This window comes from Cladophialophora bantiana, assembly GCF_000835475.1.
Source record: "Cladophialophora bantiana CBS 173.52 unplaced genomic scaffold supercont1.6, whole genome shotgun sequence".
Taxonomy (NCBI): domain Eukaryota; kingdom Fungi; phylum Ascomycota; class Eurotiomycetes; order Chaetothyriales; family Herpotrichiellaceae; genus Cladophialophora; species Cladophialophora bantiana.
The window spans coordinates 585,035-612,967 of NW_015971580.1; the positions used below are offsets into that span (position 1 = coordinate 585,035).

A 27,933-nucleotide genomic window follows, 5' to 3' on the forward strand; every position below is an offset into this window, starting at 1 on the left:
CACGGGTACTGAACCGAGGTTAGCTAGGGACGTGCGAGTATAACCACGAACGACAGCCGTATTTAACCGGTGTTAGAAGGGATATTCGCATGAGAAGGTGATCGTCGGCCAGGCTCAAGTGCATCTGTTGCGTACAGGACGAGTTCAACTTCTGATTGCTACATGGTTCCCGCCACCGCGGCGTCTTTTCAAGGGAGCTGAAGCCATTACTGTGTAGCATGCAATATGACTTATCGTTCAAGTCTTCGTGTGCCAGATACAAAGCAGTCAGCAAAGCAAAAACGTCAGGCCTTACTCGTCCTCCTCGCCATGAGATAATCCCTCATTGAAGCAAGACTGGCCCTGCGACTGTTCTCTCCGCTTGACGGGATGAGACTTGCCAGACTCTGTCTCCGGTGACTCATGCTGGCGAGACTCTGGCGCCGCATATTCTCGTTATTCAATCGTGCTTCTTGATCTTCCGGCTCGGTGTTGGCATATTTGTTGGCGGCGCCGCCTATTTGAAATTTCCTCCCCCGATTAGCCTGTCTGTGGGTCGGCAGGACACGACAACCTTGACGTGCAACTTTGAGAGAGTGAGAAGGAATTTGACACGTACCTCGTCCTGTGTGATAGCGACCCTCAACAAGCACAATGCCGGGTGCTTGCCTGTCGTACAGCAACTTTGCCATTTCCTCATCGGCCTCCCGTCTGTCTTGAAATTTACTCGCCGAAGACATGTTTCCTGACCCCCCTATTCCCGTGGAGAAACGTCGCCCTACATGGATTCCTTCATTGCCTATGGCAGTCGACTGCGATTGCGAGTCGGCGGTCCAAGACGGACGGCGGGTTTCTCTTGCTGTGGAGTTGATGATGTTACCTGATAGCGCTTGTTAGAGGTGCCGTGGCCAAACGTTGGAGCAGAAAGGGATAATAGAACCTGCGCCGCCGCGTCCGAAATGGACGTAGACTTGATCTTTGGGCTGGTCTGTCATGGTCGCGTGTGTGGGTGAGGTCCTGGGATCACAATGGGAACGCAATTGGAGACGTGTCTCAATTATGCAGTGAAAGAGAGATCCGATTCTGGACGAAGAGCATTCTCCAGCTGAGAGCGAAGGGTATCGACAACGTCAAGTCCACCCACCCATTATATTCTGGCGCTGAATCGACAGAGATAAGGAGCATTTCCCCAGATATCGAAAGATGGCTGGAACCAATGGGAGTCTGGCCTTTGTCGGTGGGGGGACACGAGATGCTGAGGACAGGGCCGTGTTGATGACCTCCCTGGCAGTGAAGCCAGCAGGGGCCTTGAAGACGCTGATAGGATGGAGCTAGGAACGAGGCTTGTGCTTGTTCGGTTTCTACAACCAATTCGACCAGCTTGGGTGTGTAAGAAAGCACGCACCCTTCAACCGCAAGACCATGTCCAGGTATTCACGCTGGCTTGAGGGAAACACTACAGAGTCGTCCAGGCGAGATATTTTCTGGGGATTCTGGGTCGCTTCCCCAGATTTGTTTGCTTGGTGTACTCCGCCCTCATGCATTTGCTCTGTCGGTTAGCTATTGGCAAACAAGCTTGTTAGGTGGGTTACTAGTTGCAGGACTCCGTCGATTTATTGGTGGCCCCTCCCCATGGTCTCCCCAGAAGATAAGCTCACAGGCTGGTAGGCCAAGAGCCAGTTAAGCTCGACCAAGCTTTGGAGGGGCATTAGATAAGGCCTGCGGGGTCTATTGGTGGGCTGCGGTGGGCCACTGGGAGCGACGGGGGGGACGCGCAGACCGCCCTGAAAACCCCCCATTCTACCTCGTAAATTCTCCTGTACCAAAACAGCTTGTGGCTCCCTTGCAGTTTCTAAGGTTTACAGGGATTGACTACCACGTACATGTCCACCGTACGCCGATCTCCAAATTATATCGAGTATATCATTTGACCTCACTCAGCACCTTGGACAGTCCATCGTCGTGAGCACATCTATCGGGCCCCGTTGCACTCTTCGCAACCAACCGCCGTAGACCAGGCTGCGGCTGGATGTCCACGTCCTGGACGACAAGAAGGAGGCCCAATTTCCATGTTCCGTGCGCTGAAGGAGGAAGAGGCGGTTGGGGTTAGGTGTGGTGGTGTGTGTCTCGGCCGGCTGGTAATAAGCCAGCCAGCCAAGCACGCACCGAGCGCCTGCCGCTTCTTCCTGTGACAATTGACACGGGCCCTGAGTTACACAACAGAACGGAACGGAACGCCACAGGCCTCGTGGGAGATCTTGTGTGAGACGAGACCTAGATGGCTGGCTGGCTACATACATCAACTGCTACAGTATATATATACTCCGTACACAGATACAATAAGCCGTGCTACCAGGGAGAGAAAAGAGAGAGAGAGGAGAAGAGGGAAAAAGAAACGCGGGACGAAGAACAAGAAGGGCGAGGAAGAAGAGAGAAGAAAGAAGAACTGCAGCTGCGGCCCCCCGTCCTTCGTTCCTCCGGATCGCGCTCGCTTCTCGGGAGCCTTTTTCCTTTTGAGCCAAGTTTATCGGTCATTTGGTCGTGACGGCCACGCAATGCACTCCGAATGCTCTGCTCGTCGGTGCCTGTGTACGGAGCCCGTTGACAGCGACCATTCAGCACTACAGGGTTTCTTCTCAATCATTAGAACCTACCAGCTTGGGGCTTTGACAGACCAGGCATTCTCGCTGGGCTGACAGATAGGAGGTTATGTCTGTGAAAAGTCGTAACGTAGAATGATGAACTGACTGACACCTGTTTCATAGGCTGGAATGTCGCTCGGTTTCTCTCTACCTGACCTGTCTTTGACAGCAAGATCAACAAGCCGTTGTTCTACCTCAGATGGTGTTTGTGTTGTCTTCTTTGGCCTTCCTGTTATAATACCGTCTTCAACATAATCATCAAGAATGCGAAGATCCTCGTGCGGACAGTACCCGCGTTCTTTGGCTTTGCGAAAAATCCTCCTGGCCTGCGGTGCTGGCACGTTGATCATGTCCTCAACTTGCCGAGGCGTCCAGCCCAGAGAGAGTAATGTGAGGGTCTGCACTCGTTGTGCCTTGGAGTATCGAGTCCCGGTGTCGCCCGCGGCCTTTTCCTCGGGGACAGGCCTTTGGGTCCGTGGGTAGTGAGGTACTCGCGGCTGCTCACTTTCGCTTTCTCGTTCACCGACTTGCTCTACCATATATATTAGAGAAATCCATGCACAAAATCGGTTAGAGAACAGACCTTCCTGATGAACTGTGGCAGGCGAAGGCATTGAAGGTTGCGTGGAAGAGGTAGGTGGTATGATCGATTCTCTATCGGCACGGAGGAAATGTACAGGAATACATGGCAGACTCCTTCGGTTTACAAAGAAGAGTAGCGGTGGAAGAGAAGGGAGGACGCTAAATAGTCCCGCCCAATACTGCTGTACAAAGGGAAAATGGGCTAGATCAACCGACTAACCTGAACCTGAAAAATGGCGGAGATACAGCTGGGAGCGCTCCTCCGTAGCCTTGACGCTGCGGCTATCTGTATGCTGAGTTGGCCAGGCAAGGCTGGGCCACTTCTTGCTCTGCATCAGCCTGGGCCGCTTCAGCCTGAGCCGCCTGCCCCCTCTAATTCAGCCGCGCTTCCCAAGATACTGATCACTCCGCATCGGGAGTGATAGAGAGATGCTCGCGTCGCTAAAATGCACTGCATCGTCTAGATGAATGACAAGTCATTCTCCCCCATTGACGAGACGTCTGATTTCGATCGCGCCGTTAGTCAGACTAGCGAGGTCTTCGGTCTCGGCCTCCTCGCCCTTTGGGGCGGTATCCGCGATGATGCTGCCGTAATTGTTGAGAAGACATCGTACACTATCTCCCAGGATCTTGCAGACGGAAAGCTCGCCCAGAAGGACAGGGACTTGAGACTCCTCCTGAAAGCGCCTGCATCTTCGCCATCTACGACAACTCGGCCTAGCCAAACAGCCTCCTACGTCCAGAGCTCCGGTTGGACGACCAATCCAGCTTGGAACCCACCATCAACAGGCGAAGACGCTGCCTCTAAGACCAATTTCACTCATTTCGGCTCTCCTGCAGTCATGGAACCTCCGTCACAGCCGCACTCACATGCTGCCAAAAAGAGAAGACGAGAGAGGTCAAGAACGAACGCTGCTTATGCGCCGGACCAGAGTCGTCATGAAAAGGTCTTTGACTTATTCGACAAAGTGAGCACATCTCCACTCACAACGTTTTTCTCTGGTTACTAAACATGTGGAGTATGCAGATGTGATGGTGAGATCTGCTTCCCAGTAATCCGGAAATCGCAAAGCCCAGATGACAGAGAAGCGACTGTCGCGGATCAACTGGATCATGTCGACCATGAAGTCCTTCTGAGTCGTCGGATAGTAACTCTGAAGCGCAAGGAGTGAGCCGGTAGGCTCCTCGGCCCATCACTTCAAATTCTTCTCCTCAGGAAGTACGATTCGAGACCACTTGAGCCGTCTGCGTCGGATGGACCGACAATACTCCAGTGACTCCCCTGAAGTAGGCGTCCGCTGCCAAAACGAAACCGATAGCAGCTGATTCAAGTGAACTTGGCGAATACGCTCTCGCTGCTGGGAGAGATCAAGCCGGACGTCTTGGTACAGTGCTGATTGCGATATATCAACGAACTCTGTCTGACGAATATGAAGGGGGTTGGTGACCTTCTGGTGAGCAGGCCTCCGTGAGCATCGACCTTCTGCTCCAGTACCGTTCTCAATTCGTTAACGGTCGATTTGAGTGCCGCGACCTCGCTATTCATCTGACTTGACATGCTTTTTAACTCCATGCTCTCCACATGTGCATCTCTCAATTCCGCTTTGGCCGCTATAGCTGCTAACTCATGAACTTTCCCTGCCTGGATGGTAACATCCTCGTACAGGCCTTGGAAGGACGGCGACCAGGGTTGGGAGGTGGCTTTGACCGAATGCTTGAAGCGACCGTCCTTGCAAAACTGCACAGCCAGTCGGAAGAACTTCAAGATGCTGGCGAAAAGGCAGGCCACCGCTTCTCGCATTGCGTTCGCGGGATACAGAACCAAAAGCAGCTTATCCTGCGGCAGCAGGTCGGCGATGCGAGAGGCGCACTTTGCGATCTTGCTGATGAGCTCAAAATGATTTTGGAGCACTTATACATCTGGGTGTGAATCATGGTACTTCGCTCTGCACACGGATATACCAAACATATATGTGACTTTACATACTATAAAAAGAAATTTGAATGTTCCCCACGCCAGAGAGGCGCACTCTGGGTGCTGTTGGGCGAGAACATCGAGGATGTTTCCGAAGAACAGAATCCGGGCGGACAGACTCGTCAACCACGCTTTGACCTTTACGGGGACATTGTTGGACAGACTCTTGTCCTCGTATTTCTGACGCGCTTGCTCCAACGCCGCCGTGAACGTGTCAATGCTATGAGCAGGTGGAGGTGTTGATTGCGATTGATTCGAGAGGAAGGAATTGTTGCTTGCACCGCTCGGGAATATGCTCTCATAGCCGCGTGGGGAGAGCTCTTTCTTCAGAAACTCTTTGGACATGTTGAATGCTGAAGCGATGATGTCTCGACCACTGCACACGTTGGATTGTGTTTCATAACCAGTCTGAGTGACACTCTGTGGGCGTCTGTGGGCGAGGAAGTCTACCTGGAGCCACGTTCAAAGTACCAGCCTGTGGTTTGAGAGAGATCAGTGGGAGTGATGGTGAGCTGCGTTGACATCGTTCAATCAAGTTTTTATGCTTCTGGTATTGGCTTTGTCGTCCCATCAAGAATGTTAAAGGTTCAAGACATTGGTTTTAATTGCCACAAGTCGTCTGGTGGGATCAGTGAAGCAGAAGACAGAGGGGGCGGTGTGGTTGTGTTTGTTGCCTTGTACACACAGCCTCAGCCTCAGCCTCAGCCTCACCAGTCCACATTGCCTGCAGGCTTCTAAGGCGGAATCAGCCCTGTCAGACTATGGTTCCCTCACAGAACTGGGGTAGAATCAGCCAGTACTAATTCATCGCCTGGTCATGGTCGTTTGAACTGCAGCCTCGCTGCGCCGGAGAGTGGTTCCCTCTAACCTGATCTTTGCTATTTAGATTGACGTATATCCATTTCTATGATTGATCTCATGCCACACACAAAACGCTATTATTTCGACTCAGAAATCCTAACCAAAGGCCCGCTATCATGGGTATGCATCTAGTGACATCGCAATCCTCAGATCCTGACAATTCCGCCATAACACCCCCAGAAGCTTTGATCGGTGACGGCCTCGACTCCCTTCGAAACGTCGGTTCGAACGGGCCCTTGATCCCATCGGACAGCTCCACGTCCATCATCCACTCCATCTCGTGGGGAACGCGTGATTACGCTACACGAAGGGAAGGCTATATTAACCGATATGGACGGGAGCAGCGGCTCTACACACTGGGCGTCCGTGGAAACTGCGGGTTGGCGCGGCTTCAAGAGCTGTGCCTCTAACATGTTCTTGGGTTACAGGAAAGACAGGAGACGGCGCTACTCGGCTCAGCAGCAGCGAAATTGGGAGGACTTTCACGTCGGTCCCACGTCGGAGGGCGGCTTTGTCTTCCTCATGGCCCCTACCGGAGACCATTGGGGCGATTTTTGGCGTGGAAGAGAGCTATGGCATATGGGAGTCAAGACGGGAGCGAGGGGGAGAACAAACCCTTGGCGAAGATTTGGTCCAGGAAGGACTGGCTGCATGAGATGGGAAATTTATTAAGGTCCAGGAAGGATAAGCGAAAGACCTTGTGAGTTGATAAAAGCAGGTACTGGATGTTGACCCGTTGGAGAGTGGCTATCATCGCGGAAGGATATGTCCGTCTCCTAAGGTAGCGTGAGTGGGTGACAAAAGCCTCCTAACTTCACAGGTCCTAGCTTCAGATGAAATAACTCAAATGTATGGGTCGACGAACCTGGTACAACCCTCTGAACCCTCCTCCTTGGACGAGTCACTTGACGCTGAGCAATTGCATTCGAGCTTGATCGGCATTGTCCACACGAGACGTAGAGACCAGCGAAGGAGAACGGCAAATCACAGCTGGTGTGCCACGGAAGAACCTGACGCATGGTATACCGATTTCCTTCGTTGGGTGGAGTGGACGAAGTTTAGGCTGACACGACGAGCGAGGTATACCGGGTGTTACCAACTATCCCGATTTGCGACTCAGTTGACAGCGTACGTACCCGACGATGGATTTTAGCAAGCCAACAAGCGCTTGCTCTTATGTACAGATGATGATATATCAACGTTGGTCGCGTCAGCCAGACCACGGATTATGTCTGGCGTTTGAATGTGGCCAAGGCAGATCCTTTGCAAGATCCGACCATTGTAATTTCTGTGATTCTAGAGTCTCCTGTCCTTCATAATCACTTTTATTGTACCGCGCCATGCTCCGAAGGTTCGCAAACCAGCCAGGCTCAGTGCATGAAAGAAACCTGTGATATTTGCGTTTCGCCAACTTGCACTATGTCTCGGAGATCTGAATGCTCTCCAGATCCCAGACATCATACCATTTGAAAAAACTGAGCACTTGAGGCGCGCTTCCACAGCCGTCGGGACTCTTCATCGTTGCATTGAAGGACAGCAGTGGAACTTGGCCTCCGTTGCACTGTTGGCATGTGGCTGACATGGTGTAGCTGGTATTCAGCTTGATATCCCTCCCGATAACCTGCACCATATCCAACCCACCAAGGCTCCGAATAGTCACGAGAGCAGTGGGCGTCTTGTTAGAGGCGGGCATCATGGATTCAGACCCGGGTTTGGAGGTGATATCCACAATCTTGTTCAGCGCTGCCGTTGTGGAAAGACCCTGTGTGCCAAGATTGGCAGTTCCATTACCCTCAGGTACTGCGTTTGCAACATATATCAGCGCCTGGCCCTCCTGCCCAACGTTCAGAGTCTTGGTGACCTCCATCGTCTCGAGAGAGATCACGTCCACAGTGTCGGAATGCTCATTGACGGTGAACATCCACTTGTTGTCCGGGCTGCCCCAGAGGCCGTGAGGCTCAATGCCAGACGACCTGATCGACGTTAAATAGACAGGTGCGGAGCTGGGCGAGTCTTGTCGATACACTTTCGTCTCGTTGCTGGCTCCCACTGTGGTGAAGACATGGGTCGTGCCGTTTAGAACCGCGAAGTTGGCATGGTTCGGCTCCACCCCGACGTTGACCGCCGTGACCACCCTTCTGGCGTTCAAGTCAATGACGGTCGCCGTCCCGGCCATCTTATGCATGGTCCAGATCGTGCCTCCATCCGCCGAGATCTGCATATCTGAGGAGAAGACATCATCCAGACCAGTGATGTTTTGCACTGTCGTTCTCGAGGCAACATCGACAATAGAGAGAACGGGGTCACGGATGTGATTGACGTAAGCTGTGGTTCCATCCGGACTGAAGACGACCTTGCTGGGTCCATTTGCCGTGTGAATGGTGTCGAGGATTTCCCCAACAAGTCCGTCTACCACAGTAACGTGGTTGGTGCCCCGCGTCCCAACCCAGACGGTGCGATTATCCGGGGCAAAAAAAGCTTCGTGCGGAGCACGGTCCGTCCACGTTTGACTGACGATACTGTTATCGATCGTTCTGACGACAGTTACCGTGTTGGTCGTGACAGACAGAGAAACAATGTATTTTCCGTCCCGTGAGAATCCGAGGCCGTGGCTGTTGGTGGAGCGTACATATTGCGGACCGATGACGTCCTGGAGTCGCGACGAGCCCAATGCGATCGTCCCCAGGACAGTGTTATCGTACGGCGAGATCACGGTGATGGTGTTGGAGGACTGATCTCCGCAGTATATTCTGTCAGCAGGTGAGATGGGAGCTCCCGCCCCAGCAAGCGCCGGTGCCTGTACCTGGCCATGGGCAAGTTTTCCGCCGAGCAGAATCGTCGCAAACAGAGGCGAGAATCGTATCTTCATGCTGAAAATTCGCCTTAGAACCAGCCACGTCTCTCGACTGATGCCGTATGTATGTGTCAGCGCCGCAGCAGCGGCAGGCACCTCGTATTAATATTGCTTTGCGACAGCTCCTGCACCCCACCTTTCCTTCTTAGCCGTCTGCCACGACGGCATCTCAATGATCCATGTACCTAATATTTTTGCTCATTACCGTAGTGCGAAGTGCTCGTAGCTCGTAGTACTCAACGCTCAAACCGTGGCGCGTTCATACCGCCGGACAACTTTCATGTTGTTCGTATCCTTCCGCTATTCCCTATTTCTTCTGTTGATCTCCATTCCCCGAGCGATGGCACGTTAAATCTCACCGGTCATCGCCCGGCCGGGTTTCAAGTCCTCCGGACAGGCCACAAGACGTTACCCTCTCAGGTCCTAATCCCGATGTCAATTGTGGAGTAATAATATCCTCGTACTCCGGAAGTGCGGAGCTAGATCGACTATTGGGCAGGTGATCAAGATCGAATTAAGTAGGAGTAGTAGCCCCTGGGAGACCTGGCCATCGTTCCGTCATACCGCGATGGCGGGGAAAGGAAACTTGTTCGCCCCCATTGAGGATCATATTGCCTGTAATCGTAAAATAGCTGCTTCTGCTTTTAGGGACTCCGTAGCCTCGCGGAACCATGCATATCTCCTTGGATCATCCTAGCCTGTGGTGCCACGCGCCTGCAAAATAGGTGGGTTCGACACTGAAGCTGTACATTTCGGGCTCGAGCTCTAAACCTTCGACCTCTTCGATTGAATGATGAATCGCTGACAAATACCCGAAACACCGTGGTTTGTATGGCAGCTGCAAGGACTGGCTGCGGCGATTGAGCACGTTCATAGCTTCAAGCACCTAGCAGAAAGTGAGTTAGACCCGCCAGTGGCCGTCTGGGGTCGCCACTTTGACATTAAACCTAAATGGTGTTCGAAAAAGCACCAGCCCCCCCTTCCTCCTCAGATTCGAAAACGGCGATTTTGGGGCGGGTGTCTTCAGTGCGGTAGAGGACAACGGAGTACATTTGGGCGAGACAGAAGAAACGAAAGGGAAGGATAAATTCTGATATAAATCCTCGACGCCGCAAGGGGAATTGAATACAAGTTGAAGCCAATCGTCGAGGATGTCATGACAAAGCTAAGGGGAGTAGAGTGCGATAAAATGCCCGCGTTTCAGGACATTATTACGGCTGTCAGAAAGCTTCTCGAGATTGATGCTAATAAGAGATGAAGCGCGGTATAGCTGAAGAGCAGCATCACCCAGACCGTCCAACAGGCTGGGAGGCTGCTGGAGAATTCGCCCTCGCTCTACTCTTCTCAGTATGAGGCCAACTGGGAAGCAGAATTTCAGATGCAAAAATCAGCCAATTTACCCTCAAAGGCGATATTTAAAATGTCTTTGCGAACAATAACGAGGCTTTTTTTGAGCAGGATCATCCCTCTACAGCTCAATGAGGCTACCAAATAAAAGGGGGCGAATGCTTATAGTCTTTCCCCGAGTTCAATTGGCGATAGTATAATGGTTGACAAACGTGAACGATCAGCAATTGGAGGCCTTGGTGACTTCTGAAGGCTTCGTATGAATCGTATCGCAACTTTCGAGTTTCTCGGCTCAGGGATTGAACATTATCGTTGGGACATAGCTACAGCGGGGCTACTGCTGTGGGAAGGCTTGAGGCCGAGCCATGCTGGTCTGGACACTGACTGTTCTTTCTTGGTCCCAATTTCTGCGTCTCCAGGCGCCAAAGAGATCATGACCCATGCCGCCGAGCCCCCCAACGCCACACAACTGACAACCTTCGAAAATGGCTCGGATGTTGGGGACATTCATTGAATGAGTAGTCATGCTATAATTCGCCAAATAAACGTGCCGGAATTCGGTCGAGTCGTGGGACCGGAAGATATTGGAACGTTTGGCGCTGCGAGCCATGCAAAAGCGCCACGCGCCTACTGGCCGCTTGGTACATATGCGGCCATGTGGCTAAAGGAGGCTGCTTCATATTGAACTAGCCTGATTAGGCAAGATGGTGACTCTTGGCGCTGCGGCACCTTGGCACTTGCCTGGCTGGTATCTGAGCCTAACAAATCACGCAGAACTTCTCTTCCTACTCAATCAATCAAGTTATGGCCGTAGATCGGTTCAACTCTTCATCTACAGTACACAATACAAGCAGTCACCGACCCGACAGCACCTTCGGCCTCGTTATTAAAAAATCAACGCCTGACTACCTCTTGTGTAGATAAGAGGTCAACAGCCCTTTGAGGATCACCGGAAATGGCTACGGGTCATGCCATTTCATGAGAGAATCTTAGATCCCTGGGTTATATGTGTACGGGGTGTGTACAAATCATAAACCTCCTTCATAACAATATCACTGGTTGACATCATCTTTCCACAGCAAAAATCCGAAGCCCGATCCAAGGCGGAAGAAGCAGTGGCCTTATATGATTATAACAACATTGCGCTTTGCAGCTCAACCAGAGACGCTACAATTGCATCTTTAGTCGCAAGTATTCATCCATCCGTTCCTATCTTCATCATATGGTCATATCTCAAAGACTAAAACTCTTCGCGCGCCCTCTTCCCATCAACACAGCCAGTGGCGTGTCATCCACGAAGAAGCTATCAAGGTATGTCTGTTGCTCAGGCGTCAGCTCCAGATAGCCATGTTGCGGCCACTTGGATGGCCCTGGTTCTTCATCATCCTCGATTTCTGCTTCGGTTGACTCGTAGTCGTCCCTGTTATCACTGCTCTGGGCTTCCTGATCCTCGTCGTCTTCGCCACCGCTCTCGTCCTCAAATTCTGATTCGTTTCGTTCCCGAGATCCCCAAAATTGGTCATCGCCAGTTGAGATCGACATAGACATGTCGTAAAAAGTTTTAATTGTGCCTTTGGCTCCATCACTTTTTCCATTGCCTTCGTCATTGGCAGCAATGCCGCCCATTTCAAGGCCATCGACTCCGATAACCTTGAGATCCACCGCGTCGATCGGCACTAGATGCAGCGCAAGCTTGCCAACGCCTTGCCGAGAGAAAGTCTGGTGGCCCTTTGGCATGTCCGCTCCGTTCCAGGCAAGGACCAGCCGTTCCAGTGGGGGAGAAACTTCACGCCCGCGCTTCTTGAAAAAGTTCAGCACCGCTTTCAGTTCGGTACGGACCTCCCGGAAATTTCTCCCATGGCCGTAGGTCTGTCCAGGCTGGTCCCACGAATGGTCCTGCGTCACCACAGGTGTTTCACCGGCATGAGTAAGCTTCATGTACCGGCCACTTAAGTACAATGCAGACCAAGCAGCTAATTCATGGGGAGCAAGTCCCAGCTTGTTCATTGCAGAAATGTCAGCACCGGTTGACACTAAGGTGCGGATGTTATGGATCTTGTGCACAGCAGCAGCATAGTGTAAAGGAGAATCGCCATGGGAATCTGGGACATGGATGTATGAATTGTCTGAAAAGTGATCTCTGACCGCTTTGAATAGCTTGTCAAACACTGACTTATCACGAACCGTGGCGATGACGTGAAGGAGCGAGACCGTCCGTTTGGAGTCAAAATAGAATATGCTATCACCTGCAGTGGAAGGCAGGATAATTTCGAGGAGCACGATCACGAATTCCAAAGGGTAGGCTGAGTCCTGGACAAACTGCCAGAGCACTTCGCCGGTGATGTGGATATCGTCGAGGACACACTGAGGTCGATTAGAAACGGTCTTTAAACTACCGTAACGCCCCTCGGCGAGAATTCCAAGTCTGTCGTACACGGGCAGCATGATGTTTGCCCCGGCTTGAATGAAAGGTGAGAGGAGATGTGTCTTCTGGTTTCGGACAGCCATGTGGAAGGCCGTCAGATCATCGACAGTTTCTTTGGCATTGATCGGGATACCCATCGGAAGCAATGAGGACAGAATCGCCTCGTCGGCCTTTGGATTCCGCGGGAACATTGCCAAAAGGTGTAGACAAGTGAGCTGCCGCTTGGTTGTGACCGCAGTCGCGTTGGCACCATGCCCCAGAAGGAGTGAGCACATTTTGGGTCTTCCGTAGAGGACGGCAATATGAAGCAAGCTCAGCCCTTTCCATCGCGATTCCACGGCCCGCAATTTGTTGTGCAACACATGCTCAGCAAGGTATAGATGGTCATGCCGAACAATAGCTGCCAGGGCTTCTCCTTCATAGCCGGGCTGCAATTTCAGAAGACTTTCAAAAGCGAAGATAGCCTCAGTGGGATCGTCAAACCCTCTTCGGCTTCTTCTATCAGACCCATCGTTTTCGACCAGCAGCAAACCTAATGGTGTCGCGGAGAAGTCTGAAGGTAAATCGTAGTCATGGCGTTGAATGTATCTGAAGTATGATTCCAAGATTCTGACATTAGTAGAGGGTGTCTCCAAGAGGCAAACTCGTCGCTGGCCCGGACTCCAGACTGTGGTAGTCGCAAAGTGCGCGCCCATGTCAAGAAATGCTTCCACAAGCTCTGCTTTTCCTTCTGAAATCGCGTACCGCAGAGGTGTGAGGGAGAATGCTTTGGGTTCGGACTCTTGATATTTCCAGTTGATGTCACCTCCCGCTCGGAGGACGCTCCAAGCAATCTGGATTGCTGCGCTTTGACTTTCCCAGTCTACTAGTAGATGGAACACGCTTGGTATCGAGCACGATCCCCAATATCCCGGCCGCCGAAGAGGATTTGGATGTGCTCCTGCCGCGAGGAGATCCTGGATGATTTGTGGTTGTTCCGCAGCCGTAGCGCAGAGAAGTGGGGTGGCGAGACTCTCAGTCGAGGTCTGAGCATTAGGATCATATCCCCTGCTAAGTAAGAGCTTGACTGTATCCCGCAAAGCCCAGAGACTGGCAAGATGCAAAAGCGATCCCACCACATGCGTATCCCAATAAAACGGAGGCGAAGTAAAGAGTAGGTAAATTTCGTCAGCCTTCTGGGATGAGCAATTCCCATGATCATCTAGATCAAGGATAGAAGCTATCTCCTTGTCTGGGGTCTGGAAAGGTAGTATAAAATCTTCAAGTTTCCGCTCAGACCACAGTTTCGGATTTTTCAGTTGTAGATCCAATGTTTTGGAATCCACCAGATGTAAATGACTGAAATCGAAAGGATAAGCCACTCTTCTCAGAGGTCGGTCACCTAAACGAAGATCGATGAACCCTTGAAAAGACGATTCTCGTGGAGGATGACAAGTGAGCGAAATGCGAGCTCCAGGTCCTTGGTTGTGTCTCCAGAAGCCCACTTGCTTGCTTGCCATTAGAATTGTGTCGGCGGCAAATCTGTGAGATTTGATGTTGATATACCCATGCCGAGAGTTGACGGGTGATTTTTCTGTAAGAAACGTCGATGCTTTAGTCTCTGCGTATACTGCTTCTTGGAGACCTTCTGGCGCAGGATTCTTTTCCCAAGGTCCTGGCTCCCTTTTTATGATGAGCTTGCAATTTTCGACATTATGTTGCATTCCTCCAACTCTCATGGATCCACACATACATTCCGGGGCTGAACCGTCTGCCACCTAAATAGCCTCATTGTCAGTATCAAGAACTAAACGCACCGATACAGAACCTACTTCGTCAGACCAGGTCGCTCGAGAGCGTGGGTATGGGGAGGTGGCTGTAATACTGTCCACGTCGAGTATCGCCTCATGGTCCGTCCGCACGTAGACAATCGGGTTGTTGTTCACAGTGCCATACCCATGCGAGTATGGCAAGCTCCGTGAGCTAGTAGAGATCATGACAAAGCGAGAAAACTTATACCAGTAGCTCGAGTCGGAAATAGCACTTTCACCCAAAGGCCGAGTGTCATTGTTCTGGGCCCACCCAAGGCGGAAGGCTTCATGGTCGGCATCCAACAAAGCTCTGTGGAGGTTCTGCACCGGACGAACTTTGACCCACTGATCAAACGATTCTTCGATCATATGCGACCCAATCAAGCCGTTTCGATCTTCGATGACCGCCACGGCCATCTCTAATCCTTTATGAACCAAGTTCTTTCGAGGTGTCTGAAACGACATTAGGACGTAGACCTTGCCAGTCCTGGGCTGTGATGATAGCTTGCCAGTGTTTTTCGCATTGTGACTCGAAAGCCTCAATACAGGTACTAAGATTGAGCCGGCAGTAGAATGCGGGGGCAAATCATGGTCATGAGTGGCTTCAGTGTCTGTTATCTCTGTAGTTGGCTTCTGGACGTAGCGTTGGCTGATGGTCACAGGTATAGGATCGATAAACATATGAACCTGGTCCGATTCAACGCTCACATCCGTGGTTACATGTCTGAAGGCCCTTGATGACATGGGATCCATTTCTTCACTCTGAAATGACTCGATACCGCTCCGCCCGCCCGAGGGAGGGGCTGATGTACTGACCTGAGAAGGAAGAAGTATTCTAGAGCCATCAAGCCTCCGCAGTCGCCTTCTAGTTCGCCCACGGATAGGAAGAGCCGGATTCGAGACAACTGCATCATCGGGTGACGTACGCGAAGCCTGCACGCTTGTCTCAACCTGCTGAGATGGCGCGTTGAGATTGCGTGCCCCAGCCGCACCTGCATGAGGACCCCGTAGGGCCCAGCGCGAATGTCGTTGTCTCCTGCCTCGATGATCGCCTTGTCGCTGCGTTGACAATGCCTTCGTCTCCACAGTCTCTCGTTCTTTTCGCGGACTTTCGCTCCGAGAGGGCTGATTTTTCGTCCCGGATACACCTGTCAGGTGCTGTGAGACAGGTGAAACAGGCCGAATACCCCAAGCATTGACAATGGCCTCTCTGAGCTCTGGGACATCCACGGGATAGAAGAAGAAACTTTCATCGCCGAAGACTATGAACAAACACTGCTTCCACGACCCCGGCGCCACCTGAACATGTATCTTTAAGGGCAGCGGCATCCATCCTCCAGCCGAAGAGTACTTTCCTAGGCAGATGCCGTTTCCAAAGTGCCTCAAGAGCAATGCACTGATAGAGCGGGAACTGATGTTCTCCAATTGCGATCTCTTGATCGCCTCATTACGAAGATCTCGTACAAGACGATCAGCGCCAGGCTTCTGTTTAGCTGATTGATATTCATCTGAGTAGAAGATTGTGCAAAACAAGTCAAACTGGAGATGCTTTCCGCCACTCCTATACCTAGTTTCTGTCGTGGGAACTGCTGGTCGCAGGTAACAGTAGTAGCGCTTTTGCTTCTCGGCGGTGGTGTCTGTCCAGTTCGATCCAGCAAGCACGTCTGGTACTGGGATGCAGTGGCGCAAGGAAAAACTACCGTACTGTCGGTCGACAACAAGTTGAGATAACTGACAGTAGGCCACAGACGGTTTGGTATTACGCCTTTTCTCATCGGCACGTTTCAAGCACTCGAGGAAGTGGTAATAGTCTCCACGGTTGGGCCACTGAATCTTGGACGATATCTCGTGTACATCGCCTTGTGGTCTATTGGGATTCAACGCGCCTGATGAGTATGCTCTTCGTAGAGCTTGCCAGTGTTTGATGGAGCCTGAATTGCCACAGGCTTCTCCCGATGCTTGAGATGCCATGATGCCGAGTGGTAGGTTAATCTGTATCAGTGACCGCGGGCCGCCCACAAAGACGCTTTCATAGCTGAATGTGAGGGAGGGCTTTGTGATGAAGCATGCAGGAACAGATACTCGCGGCCCTGAAGCTGTTAAAGTTTGTACTGTTGAAGTTTGCTGCTAAAGTTCTGCCTTTCGGCTGCCTGCTACACATTTCAGCCCCCAATGCTGGTCAAATTGCAAGGATATCAACGAACCACACCAGGTACACGCAGGAAGTTGGGGGCACCTCGGCCCCTGCCGCCTGGAAAAGGCTTCTCCGAAACCAGTTTGTGCTGGCAAGGCGCTGCTGTTGCCTGGTGTTCAGCCAACCAGATCAACCACCAAAAGTCTGCTCGCATCTGCTAACATTTAGTGGTGTACGTAAATGTTGGGGGTCATATTGACGATCAAGCGAGTGAGGCTCGCCAACTCCTCACCTCGCGAAGACATATCAACAGGCTTATTTTCGTGACAATGTATTGGAATTAAAAGACTTGTCGCCTCAATTGCAAGTACCTCGTGGCATCAACATGGACCCCATTAGCTTCGCGGTGACCACCGCTTCTCTCGCGTCGGTGTTGCAGACATGCCTCCACGGCTATCGCGCATTGAACGTTGCTCTTACATCCAGCGACTGCTCTCTCACCCTGAGCGTTCGTTTCCGACTTGAGGAATGTCGGCTTTACCTCTGGGGTCGAAATTGGGGCTTAGTCCAACAGCTGCAGGATATTACAAGTTTTAAGGAAGGAAAAGGGGTTTCGAGTGCACAGCCCGGAAGCTCTACGACTGCAAAGCAGCCATACCTGACCCAATCTCTTGACGACATCGACGCCATTCTCGAGATCCCAGGCTTGAGAGGCTTAGTAATGGAGATCCTCGGTCGCATCCACGACATCCTAGAAAAGTGGCAGAAGAAAATGCCAAAATATGCGACTTCGACACCAGCAAAGCCACCGGACGTCCCAGTCTCGATAGTAGAGGCCGGTCAACGTCAGAAATCCCAGATCAAAGACACCAGCAAGTCCACCAGTTTTGTCACCAAGCTTCGCTTTGCCATCAAGGACAAGGGCGTGCTCGAAGAGCTCCTCTCCAACCTTACTGGTTTCAATGATGGACTGGAAAACTTGTTGCCACGCATCGAAAAGGAAAGCCTAGGTCGGGGTCTAGCTGGAGAGTTTCTGTCAACTATCAACGAAGATGGACCGTCAAAGCTACAGGCTGTTCCGAGTGTGACGGACAAAGAGAACAAAGAAGAGGCCAAGACGGCACGGATTCTGTCGCTTCGGGAGCGCAACCAAACAGAGAAGAACGAGAGTGCATCTAGCCCGGAGAAATCTCGGCGTTATGGTTATGGTGAGGATTATGACAACAATGAGGGTGAGGACGACGAAGAAGAGCTCAATGAACTGGGCTTACAGTCCAAGGCCGCCTTCTCCTCCGACCCACTGAGAACGAGAACAAGTTCCTGGGAGATCCCATTGACTGATTTCCAACATCTCGGAGAGCTGGAGCTAGATTACCATCATGCCCAAACGAAAAAGGCAGACTTCCGTGGACCGGAGAACTATGTACCCCTTCCCCGATCTTGTTGTCTCTATCAACCTACAGCTCCCGCTACAGACGCTGCCGATGACTCTCTAACGGCCACTCCTCCCAAAGAACTTCCTGAGGGGATCAACAAGGCCACTCCTAGGGACACCGCTGAGGACTTTTCTCAGGGTCCCGCTTCTAAAGGCAATCATACCGCGAGCCAGAAACCACTCGCCACCACTTCCAGCGAAACAACTCTTGTCCCTCCGCAGACAACAGAAAATAACACTCAGTCCTCGCCTATCGTCGTCTTGATCGAATGGCGTCTTCAAGCAGCCGAAACGTCCCGCTCCCAACTCTCCAAGGAAGAGCTGTCGGCGCGGCGCGAGCACGTCGTCAGCCTCCTGCACCGTACCGCCGTCGCCGATGAGGACTTCCGTGTCCTCGACTGCCTGGGTTACACCCTGTCGGCAGGCTACACGCCAGATGGTAAACGGATGCCCCTGGTCGGCTTCGTCTACCGCTACCCGTCAACCGCGACAACCAACATCCTCCCAATCACGCTCCGCACACTCCTCGACGAAGCCTACAACTCAGACAACGGAGCCACCCCTAGCCTCGAGAAGCGCATGCAACTCGCCCAGTCCCTCGCCATCGCCCTCTACCAGCTCCAATGTGCGGGCTGGATCCATCGCAAACTCTCGAGCTACAACATTCTGTTCTTCCGCAACCGCACTACGGGTGAGCTGGACATCTCCCGGCCCTTTGTGTCCGGCTGGCAGTACTCAAGGCCGGACGACCAAAAGTACCAGCCCCAATCAGAGTACAGCGGGCGGGGCATCGGTGATCTGGACATGTACGTGCACCCTGCCCGGCTTGTGTCGCGCAGCAGCAAGATTCCTTTCCCTCGCTTCCGACGGAGCTACGACATCTACAGCCTCGGTGTCGTGTTGCTGGAGATCGCGTTCTGGGAGCCCATCTTCGTACTCGGTTCCGAGGAGGACCGCGAGCAGATGAAGGATTTCGGGCCGAGCGATAGCGGCCGGCGGTCCCGCGACTGGCGTAACAGATATATCGAGGTCACTAAGCGGGAGATGGCGGCGGAGATGGGTTCGACGTATCGCGACGTGGTCTTGAAGTGTTTGCAGGGCTTAGCCATGGGGTTGGATGAGGATTTTGGGCAGTGGAGCGACATTGTCACAGGGTTTGAAGAGCCCGGCTTAGAGAAGGATTTCTTTTGGGAGGTCGTCAGGCCGCTGGGCCGATTGAGGGTGATTTAATGCGAAGTGCCCCTGGCGAGCGAGGAAAAGGCAAGAGCCAGAGGGGAGTGCCAAACTTAAGTGACAAGTTCCAGCGACTCTTTGCACTTATCACGAGCGTCTTGAGCGATATGATGGACAGACACATATTTGCTGTGTCTGCCTACCGGACAGGACAAACCGGGGCAGTTTCCGCCCGGACAAGGCTGAAGCTTGGCAGGGGAGTAACATTAAACCCCCTTCAAAGCGAAATTAACCATGTCCTCTTTGAATCACATGACGAGGCTACGTACATTTCGTTCTGTTATCCCTCCTTAATTCCAAGTGCCCCGGAGTTCTCTCGCGGCCCAAAAGGTTTGTTCTCCAATCGTCTCAGCGCTGCTCACAGAATGTACATAGTCTCAAGACTCATATCTCCCTCCAGACCATTTGTCGTGGCCCCTTCGGCAATAAGCTTACTCTTCTTGATATTTCTACGCCGCAGCAGAAGCCAACACGCGCCGTAGAGGAACCCGGCGACGACCGTCAAGCCAGCCGAGATTGCGTTGCCCTGGATGTAACGTGGGCCCTGTTGGCTGGGGTATAATTGTGACGACACCACGGCGGACACATTTGCGATCGAATATGCCAGGGGCATTCCAATTGCACGTTTGCTGTCTGGGGACAGGTTGGTGGAGATCCAAGTCACAGCCAGTGTGGAGATGGGATAGAGGCCTGGGTCAGGCGCGTTAGATGGTTCGATATATCAGGAGAAATGGTTGGATAGAGCTTACCTAGGACGAGGATGAACATGCCGGCGTAACCAGCATGAGGATTCGCTGTCCCTACGCAGAGGAGATATCCTACTGCAACTGGGACACAGCAACCGACGATAAAGACGCCTCGCTTTCTGAGTCTATCGGAAAAGTAGACTTGAGTGACAAGAGATATGGCACCTAGAATATAAACCGGTATGGTCATGTAGTTGACCCGAAGGGAGGCATATCTAAAACCAAATCAGCCAGTTGTTCGAAGGATTCTCATTCAGTATGGGTAAATCACTCACCCAAGACCAGAAATTATAGTAGGCAGGAAGACCCCGAATCCGTTGATGGCCACAGACGAAGTAAAGAACGCTATGCCCAGGAGCCAGACAAAGGGGTCCGTAAGAGCAATCTTGATCCACTTGCGTTCGAACTTTTCTTCTCCCCTGAGAGCGATGTCGCGCTGTTTCTTCAGACGCATGGTCTCCTTCTCTTCCGCGTTCAAAAACCACGCCGATTCGGCCGTCTCTGGGATGAAGATCCAGCCAATGCCACAGATGAAGATAGTGATCAAGAATTCGATGATGAATAGCCATCTCCAGGCCGCGAGTCCATTTTTCGATCCCATGGTCTGAACAGCATACGCAAACAGACCTCCAAAGGCCCCGGAAACACACTGGGCGAGGTTCGTTGTCATGATCCGCTTTCCTGCCAGTTCCCGGGGATAGATGGTGGAAAACAGATAGGCGAAGCTCTGAGCGAGGCCTGCTTCGGCGGCATTCAAAATCATGCGACAAGCGATGGCTTGACCGTAGGTGTGGATGAAGGCGGTTCCAAGCGTACTGGCACTCCATATGACGAATGCTGTACCGATTGCTTTGTTGGCTCCAAAGCGCCTGACCGCGAGAACCCAGGGGAGCTCAAAGATGATGGTGCAGACGCTCGACAGCGTGTTAATGTTTCCAAACTGGCCTCCATGGAGGCCAATGTCTTGGTCGAAGCCGAAGACTCTCGCGTTTCCAAGCTGGTCAATTCTTAGCCATGGCTTTTTCGCAAGGACAAGCGCTTCACTCACGTTGTTTCTGTCCAGGCTAGACAGGACAAGGAAGATAAATGAAACTGGCACGACATACATGTCGAATTTTCTGCGTGCGGCTGCCTCCCTGACGGGGTCGATATCTATGACTGCCACTGAGCCAGCTACTTCTGAAGCACAGTCATTGATAGGGTTCTTCATGTCGAGGTCAACCACAGGGGTCTTCGTTTCCATTGTTGCTTCGAATTGCATTTCGGTGGCTTATACCGGAGACAATCCGTTGAGGATCTGGGTTGTAGATTCTGAGGGACCGCGAGTGATCGCTGGATGGAAGACCGGCAAGTTTTGTCATCTTATATACTTGACTGTACAGTATATATCTATGATCTAGCAAGGGAATTACTTTGGTGTTGAATATTAGACATGCACAACTTGACAGCCTGATAAGGCTTCAACTCTATCCCTTCGGGGAAAGCCGAACCAACTTATCACGACCGCTATTAACCCAGATAGATCTGAGAGATTTGCAATGGGAAGGCCGACGAAGCATGGCAGCTGTTTTCTTTTCCGGCATGCTGAGGATCCTGGTTCTTTGGAAGCGAGGAAGGCAAGTTCTGGTATGAGTCGCGCAGCAGCCCTTGGACAGAGCATTGATTAGCATTCGTATTACTGAGTTTGTTAGTAGCATGGGCGATTGGCTGTGATCGGCTTACTCCGAAAGCCTACTACGAATATCGGATATCTTGGATATCTACCCGTACCTAACAGGTTTGTTGCTGTCGACGATGACAACTTGGAGCGGCGAAACGTGAGTTCTGGAATCAGGACATCACAAATGGATTCGCCAGTGCGTGCGGGACAAAGACTTGCTAAAGGGGTGACTGCGTGTCAGAGGTGAGTCGAATGGGACGTCCGCACCTGTACAAGGCTGACTAGGTGCTCGCACAGGTGCCGTCGGAGAAAGCAGAAGGTAGTGATCGATAGCACTCGCTCCAGCCCGAGTATCCTGATCACGCCGCTGACAATCAATCGGTTGAAATGCGCAGTGTGATCTGAAATATCCGAGCTGCTCCAATTGCGAAAGCGCACACGCTGTGTGCTTGACTTATCACTCGGGGAAACAAGCCGAGGTGAGTGGAGATACAGACTGCACGTCGACCGCAATCCGATTGCATGGGACTGAATGTCTCAAAGGTACCTCGCAGCTACGTGTCCGATCTAGAGGCACAAGTCGAGAAGTTGACTCGGGAGAATCATGAACTGCAACAGCGAGCTCAGGGCAGCCCGGCCAACAGCGAAAATACCACTTCCCTCGAGCTCTATTCACCCATGAGACTTGAACCGAAGCCGTTTCCAACATCCAGTCCAGCCGCGTCTGATGGAAGCTTGAGCCACTTCCAGGACTTGGTCAAGAGCGTCAGGAACGTCGTCGCCGAAGCGTCAAGACAGCCGCGGTTTCTGGGACAGAGCAGTGGCATCACGCTCGCCAGGCTGGTCATAGCAGCCATCCGCGTCGACAGCCTGCCCTCTCCTTTGTTTTCTGAGCAGCGCTCGTATGAGCCATCTTCATCTGCCCCAGCAGCCGAAGCCTCTCTCCCACCACGCCATGCCGCAGATCATTTGGTCAATGTCTACTTCCAACACCGCACGCCCCATCTGCCCATTGTGGAGCGGTCAGAGGTGGAGGAAGCCCTTGAAAGCGCATACCTCTCGGTTAGCGGCCGCCCGCCCTCGGACAGGGAAGTCGAGAAGGACATTTTCACGACCTACATGATCTTCGCCATAGCCCTCTTCGACGTCCCCAATCCATCTGGAGGCCGGCCGACCCAAAGTGAGGGTTGCTTCCGATCAGCCATCAGCTGGACTGAAAAGGTTATTACTTACTCAAAGAGCGATCTCGACACTCTCCGCTCTATTCTCCTATTAGCTCAATTCGTCGCCCTGCATCCTTCTCGGGGAAGCCTGTGGCATTTGACTGGCATCGCCCTGCGATTATGCATTGACATGGGCCTGCATTGGGAAACCGAAGAGCAGTCTCTGAATATGGCTCTAACCTTGCTATACCAACGCCGGCGCTTGTGGTATTCTACTTACCAATTTGACCGTATCTTGTGTATCACACTCGGTCGCCCCTTTGGCATTATCGACGAAAGCACGTCTGTCCCGCTTCCAGATCCATCGGCGGTATCTCGATCTCGCCAGGTGACTCCTGGCAGTGAGCCCAACGACTTTGACGTGCACAGCCAACACGCTCACAATCACTTGTTCAGCATGTCGAAACTCGAGTCTGAAATCAAGCATGTCCAGCACACCCAAGCCTGGTCTCCGAAGATAGCCTACCCGAGGGTAGACTACGCAGCCTGGGTCCGGGACATGCGACCCCGTCTCCAGGAATGGTACACGACTGTTCCGCCACCAAGCCAGGCCCATCCTTCGTCCATCTTTGCCTACCAGGCCTTCTGGGACGCCATCTACAACAACGCGATCCTCCTGCTCTACCGGCCGAACACCACAGTCCTCTACACGTCGACGGAGGGGCTAGTCGTTTCCTTTGACGCCTCGTGCAAGCTGATCACAAGCATCAAGATCCTCCAGCGCGAGGGCAAGATCGACGTGCTGTGGAAATGGGTCCACCACCTCTTCATGGCCGGCCTGGGAGCCATCTACGGCCTGTGGCTCTCCAAGGAGATCCGCGACCGCAACCCCGTCAGCAAATGTATTTCCACATTGCAATCCTGCGCCTCCACGCTCGCCGCCTTGTCAGAGAGCTTCCCTGGCGCCGCAGGCTGCCGCGACGTCTTTGAGACTCTCTCCGCGGCGACGGTTGATCGGCTCGTCGCCGCCGACTCCGAGGGCAACAAACGCGAAAACCAATCCGAATTCGAGAAACAGGTCGAGGATCTCCTGCAGCAATTACAGCCATCATCCCGTGGAGGCGGCGTGAGCACGGGCACAGGCATGGGGGGCATGTCCACAACGGCCAACGAAACCAGCCTCAACACCATGTCGGGCATGCTGTCCACCGACGCCTTTAGTGAGATGCTCAGTTCTGCCGCGCAATGGCCCGATTGCCAGGACATGGATTTCAGCGATGTGCGATTCGATTGCCACAAGCTCTGGTACGAGCGAGCGCGATGATGGTGGGAGTTCCCGACACACTGCGGGACTGTTTAATATACACCAGAGAAAAGCTGTATGGGGAGAATCGGAAGCGAGGACTGCGACTTGTTGGAATGCGGATAACGATGAGATTAATCAAGTCTACAGAATGCGCCGAACCTGTGTCAGACGCAGGAAGAACGAGGGATCAGTCTGACGGAGCATTCTAGCCATACGAATTGTAAAATGCTATGAGAATTTTGTTGACATGACGCGGCTTTAGTCGCCGGTGACGGTAAGAAACTTGATCACGGGCCATCTATCCACGTACGTCAATCAAATGGAATATGAACGAGGACCTCTCTCTCTCTTTCTCCCTTTTTATCTCCGGTAACGTGAAAAGCGTCCGTGTTGCCAATGGCTAGACTGACTACCGATGGGATGGTGGTGGCGTCGTTATTTCGCCCATTGTGCCGCTGCTGCGACTTCGTCGTTGACAATCGCTTCGTAAGCAAAAGGCTCCTTGACCAGGCGTGCATCGGCGAGGCCCTGCTGCCATCGGTCGAAACCAGCGCGAGACACAGAAGTGGACGTCCACATGCCGTTGCGGCGGAAAAGGTTGGTTACGCGGACAACGACGTCGATAGGGACGGTGGGGAAGAGCTCGGCGAGTTCGCCGCGGAACGACTCTGCGTCATGCCGGAGTACCCAGTCTATACCCTTGACCAGGGCGACATAGAAGCGCTTCTGGGTGTCGAAGATGGCCGGGGTGAGCGGCGCCGTCTCTCGGTAGTAGACACTCCACGGGATGTCGCCTTGCGAGACCATCTCCATGGCGATTGAGACGCCGGGATTGTGCTCGGCCATGGCCAAGGCAGACAGGTTGTCGGTGATGAAGTAGTCGCCCATGCCGCCCTGGAACAAGTTGCCCAGCATCACGCCGTCGAGGTCCTGGATGTAATCCAGCGACTTGGGGTCGATACCGTTCTCGCGGAGGAGCATCTTGAAGAAAAGACCCACGCTCGCTCCACCGCCCGACTTCATCAGCACGGTACTTCCGACCATGTCGGCCAGCTTGAAGCCGTCACCATGGCCGCGTCGGAGGAGGGCAAGAGGGCAGCGATTCGCGATCTGCGCGAACACGGTGTAGTGCTGGCTTCTGTCGCGGTACATGGACGGTACCCAGATGCCGCCCAGAGCCATGTCGGCGGTGCCGTCGGCGAGCGCGTCGAGCACGCCGTCCCAGGGTGTAGGGATCTTCACCCTGACGTCGAGTCCTTGCTCGCGGAAGAAGCCATGCCGGAGGGCGATATACTCGGGGAGGTAATTGAGATTGTAACCAGTGGCCGTAAGGTGGAAGGGTCGCAGGACTTGGGTTTTCTCGCCCTCAGATGAGCGCGGTCTAGATCTGTACTCTCCCATTGCGTCCACTAAATTGGAAGCTTGGAATGGTCGAGATGTATGGAGTATTCTGGAACAAAATATAGTCCGCAAGAGAATGGTCTCAAAGCGATATGTACTCTGAAAGAAAGCATAGTAAAAGAGAAAGTGCACTCACATCATTTAAACGTATTTATTCCACAGCCATTTCTATTGTCATCGGATGCTTCCTGGAGGGCGACTATTTCTTCGGTGTTCCTTGGTATCGGAAAATTGCGAAGTTGTGGGGGAGGCGCCTTAATATCGCGATCGGAGAATCGCTATCTAATGTCAATGGACGAAGCACAACGTTCATGCACCCCGCTAGTAGTGCTGCTTGCTCACGAACAGTCCCTGCCCATTCTAGAACCAAAGACATGGAAAATCATAGACAGGAGCCGGGTAGTTGAGAACGCGATATCTCGGGTCGTAGCAATGCTTAAAACGGAGGGTCCTAGATTCCAATCAATCCAACAACCTGTTCGAGCTTCGATTTGATAGGTTCCTGACCTGATTTATCGGATTGGTCCCTTGCTTCCATCATACCAGGCACTGCCAAAAAGTCCAATGCTCTGGGAAGTTTAGGTAACAGCACAAAAGCAGCACCAAGGGTGAACCACGATCGCCACAAAACAAACATCTCCCCCCTCGTGAACAAGATATGGATCAAATGTCTGACAAGTCGGCATCATTCCTGTCTCCAGTCGCCGACCCCATGAGATCTCATCGGACGATCCTGCGTCTGAAGTCAAACGCCCAGGGCAGCTTGAGCCAGCACGTTGCACCTCTCATTGGGAGGATGGGCACCTGATCAAGCCACAGTACCTTTTCCGGTATACCTCCTGCGGAACGATTGGTTAAGTCGCTGCATGTGGCCGTAGATTGACAATGAAAGAGGAGAGAATGTGCTGTCCTGATGCAAGGCCTTTTATGCGCCTTGCTACGGTGAGTATGATGTGGAATGGCCTCTTTGGTCCAAGGGCTGGAACGGGTGGACAGGATGGTATCTATCCAGCTCATGTCGAGTATCCAAACATGTGCGGATTCTCTCGCCACCTTCTTCAAGCGCAAGAATGCCTTTGAGTTGTTTTCAGCTTTCCTCAATGGCATGAGTGTCGTCGCTCAGTTCGTCGAAGTCCTTCAAGGTTCATCTGCTCTCGAAGAAATCGGCCAGAAAATCCATCGTGAGCTGGAGGCTCAGACAGGCCTCACTGCTCCAAAGACCTTTACAAAGCAAGTCCACAAAGTCATTGTCCACGAAACATCGCTGGCCCACGAAGACGGCGCTCGGCATTTTCACTTCTTGTATCACCACGACACCGATTGGCGTGGATACTTCTTCGACATCGTCTCCCGAGAGCCGCTGCCTCCAAACCTCCTTAGTGTCTCGGAAAATCTTGATCCACTTTGCCTGTGGATGGCCTTTCTCAGACAATATATTGACGAGCACGACAAGAAAACACGATTTCACCTTATCATCCCAGCATACCGTCCTCTGGTCATCAAAGATCCGTTGATTTTCCCGGCCGATTTATTTCCATTTACTGTTCAAGGGTTAGTCCACGACTCCAAGGCCTATGTCTGGCTCAACCTACCGACTATGACAAAACCTCCGCCCATACCATCGAACTAAAACATGTTTGTAACATGTATCGACCCCTAGCGAGTGGGGTCAGCTGCCACCCTGGGAACATTCGTTGGGTCAAGCGCAGCTTGGATAGGGACCGTTGTCGCTGTCGCCACAACCTCCCTAGTTACTCCTCCACTGGGGCCCATTGTTTTTTTGGCCACGGGTATATCTGGAGGGCTCGGCGTGATGACAGTCACAGCCCATGTCGGAGAAATGTTTGAAGAACCGACTCCCGGAGTGCTGGGACTGCGACGTACCAATGGGAGCAGACCGGTGAGCGCGGAGAACTTCTTAATTCAGCAAAGAACTAACATCGTGGCCCCTAATCCTCGGCGAGAGCGTGATGATGAGGATCGGCGACGTTGTCATAGACGTAGTCATAGGGAAAGGAGATAGAATGGTCAAATGTCGATTAGTAGTGGATTGAGCGGATGGTGAAAGTTCCTGAGTTGTGATTTCTTTGTCCTCTTTGTTTGTAACCACCATCTCTTCCATTAGTAGCTCATTTTGTCATCTTCAGGGATGGGTGGGCTATTTGATCACCAGATCTTGAATAATAGACAGCATTCAGAGCTGTACTGGTGTCGGCGACCACCCTATGAAGCGGACATAGTATCCGCGATCCAATCTCGGCCGAAGTCTCGGCCAAGCCTTCGTCGACGAAGAGACAGTTACAGCGCGACTCCAGACGGTGAAACGCCATCGCCGCTCCTCAGCCCAAGGCATCGAGTCGAGTCTCGCAACTCAAGTTGAAGTTCGAGGAGACTGGCGAC

General features: G+C 52.5%; 12 protein-coding genes across 12 annotated transcripts; 5 read left to right on the forward strand and 7 right to left on the reverse strand.

Moving 5' to 3' along the window:
* Positions 1 to 284: 284 nt before the first annotated feature.
* Z519_04535 (uncharacterized protein) lies at positions 285 to 719 on the reverse strand (the record flags this gene model as incomplete). The annotated part of the gene is made up of 2 exons (XM_016762281.1): positions 285 to 496; positions 599 to 719. 2 exons carry the CDS (start codon positions 717 to 719, stop codon positions 285 to 287), a joined length of 333 nt encoding a protein of 110 aa, XP_016621228.1.
* Positions 720 to 2,686: 1,967 nt separating this feature from the next.
* Positions 2,687 to 3,235, reverse strand: Z519_04536 (uncharacterized protein; the record flags this gene model as incomplete). Its single annotated transcript, XM_016762282.1, has 2 exons — positions 2,687 to 3,153; positions 3,205 to 3,235. 2 exons carry the CDS (start codon positions 3,233 to 3,235, stop codon positions 2,687 to 2,689), a joined length of 498 nt encoding a protein of 165 aa, XP_016621229.1.
* A 432-nt stretch (positions 3,236 to 3,667) lies between these two features.
* Positions 3,668 to 4,213, forward strand: Z519_04537 (uncharacterized protein; the record flags this gene model as incomplete). Its single annotated transcript, XM_016762283.1, has 1 exon — positions 3,668 to 4,213. The coding sequence occupies one exon, from the start codon at positions 3,668 to 3,670 to the stop codon at positions 4,211 to 4,213; it is 546 nt and encodes a 181-aa protein (XP_016621230.1).
* Positions 4,214 to 4,530: 317 nt separating this feature from the next.
* Positions 4,531 to 5,523, reverse strand: Z519_04538 (uncharacterized protein; the record flags this gene model as incomplete). The annotated part of the gene is made up of 2 exons (XM_016762284.1): positions 4,531 to 5,114; positions 5,166 to 5,523. 2 exons carry the CDS (start codon positions 5,521 to 5,523, stop codon positions 4,531 to 4,533), a joined length of 942 nt encoding a protein of 313 aa, XP_016621231.1.
* Positions 5,524 to 6,155: 632 nt separating this feature from the next.
* Positions 6,156 to 6,449, forward strand: Z519_04539 (uncharacterized protein; the record flags this gene model as incomplete). The annotated part of the gene is made up of 1 exon (XM_016762285.1): positions 6,156 to 6,449. The coding sequence occupies one exon, from the start codon at positions 6,156 to 6,158 to the stop codon at positions 6,447 to 6,449; it is 294 nt and encodes a 97-aa protein (XP_016621232.1).
* Positions 6,450 to 7,456: 1,007 nt separating this feature from the next.
* Positions 7,457 to 8,908, reverse strand: Z519_04540 (uncharacterized protein; the record flags this gene model as incomplete). Its single annotated transcript, XM_016762286.1, has 1 exon — positions 7,457 to 8,908. One exon carries the CDS (start codon positions 8,906 to 8,908, stop codon positions 7,457 to 7,459), a length of 1,452 nt encoding a protein of 483 aa, XP_016621233.1.
* Positions 8,909 to 11,473: 2,565 nt separating this feature from the next.
* Positions 11,474 to 16,426, reverse strand: Z519_04541 (uncharacterized protein; the record flags this gene model as incomplete). Its single annotated transcript, XM_016762287.1, has 2 exons — positions 11,474 to 14,422; positions 14,477 to 16,426. The coding sequence occupies 2 exons, from the start codon at positions 16,424 to 16,426 to the stop codon at positions 11,474 to 11,476; spliced, it is 4,899 nt and encodes a 1,632-aa protein (XP_016621234.1).
* Positions 16,427 to 16,974: 548 nt separating this feature from the next.
* Positions 16,975 to 19,254, forward strand: Z519_04542 (uncharacterized protein; the record flags this gene model as incomplete). Its single annotated transcript, XM_016762288.1, has 1 exon — positions 16,975 to 19,254. The coding sequence occupies one exon, from the start codon at positions 16,975 to 16,977 to the stop codon at positions 19,252 to 19,254; it is 2,280 nt and encodes a 759-aa protein (XP_016621235.1).
* A 361-nt stretch (positions 19,255 to 19,615) lies between these two features.
* On the reverse strand, positions 19,616 to 21,264 carry Z519_04543 (uncharacterized protein; the record flags this gene model as incomplete). Its single annotated transcript, XM_016762289.1, has 4 exons — positions 19,616 to 19,947; positions 20,007 to 20,218; positions 20,279 to 21,000; positions 21,052 to 21,264. 4 exons carry the CDS (start codon positions 21,262 to 21,264, stop codon positions 19,616 to 19,618), a joined length of 1,479 nt encoding a protein of 492 aa, XP_016621236.1.
* A 921-nt stretch (positions 21,265 to 22,185) lies between these two features.
* Z519_04544 (uncharacterized protein) lies at positions 22,186 to 24,150 on the forward strand (the record flags this gene model as incomplete). Its single annotated transcript, XM_016762290.1, has 1 exon — positions 22,186 to 24,150. One exon carries the CDS (start codon positions 22,186 to 22,188, stop codon positions 24,148 to 24,150), a length of 1,965 nt encoding a protein of 654 aa, XP_016621237.1.
* Positions 24,151 to 24,567: 417 nt separating this feature from the next.
* Z519_04545 (uncharacterized protein) lies at positions 24,568 to 25,533 on the reverse strand (the record flags this gene model as incomplete). The annotated part of the gene is made up of 1 exon (XM_016762291.1): positions 24,568 to 25,533. The coding sequence occupies one exon, from the start codon at positions 25,531 to 25,533 to the stop codon at positions 24,568 to 24,570; it is 966 nt and encodes a 321-aa protein (XP_016621238.1).
* A 1,015-nt stretch (positions 25,534 to 26,548) lies between these two features.
* On the forward strand, positions 26,549 to 27,163 carry Z519_04546 (uncharacterized protein; the record flags this gene model as incomplete). Its single annotated transcript, XM_016762292.1, has 1 exon — positions 26,549 to 27,163. The coding sequence occupies one exon, from the start codon at positions 26,549 to 26,551 to the stop codon at positions 27,161 to 27,163; it is 615 nt and encodes a 204-aa protein (XP_016621239.1).
* Between the last annotated feature and the right edge of the window lie 770 nt (positions 27,164 to 27,933).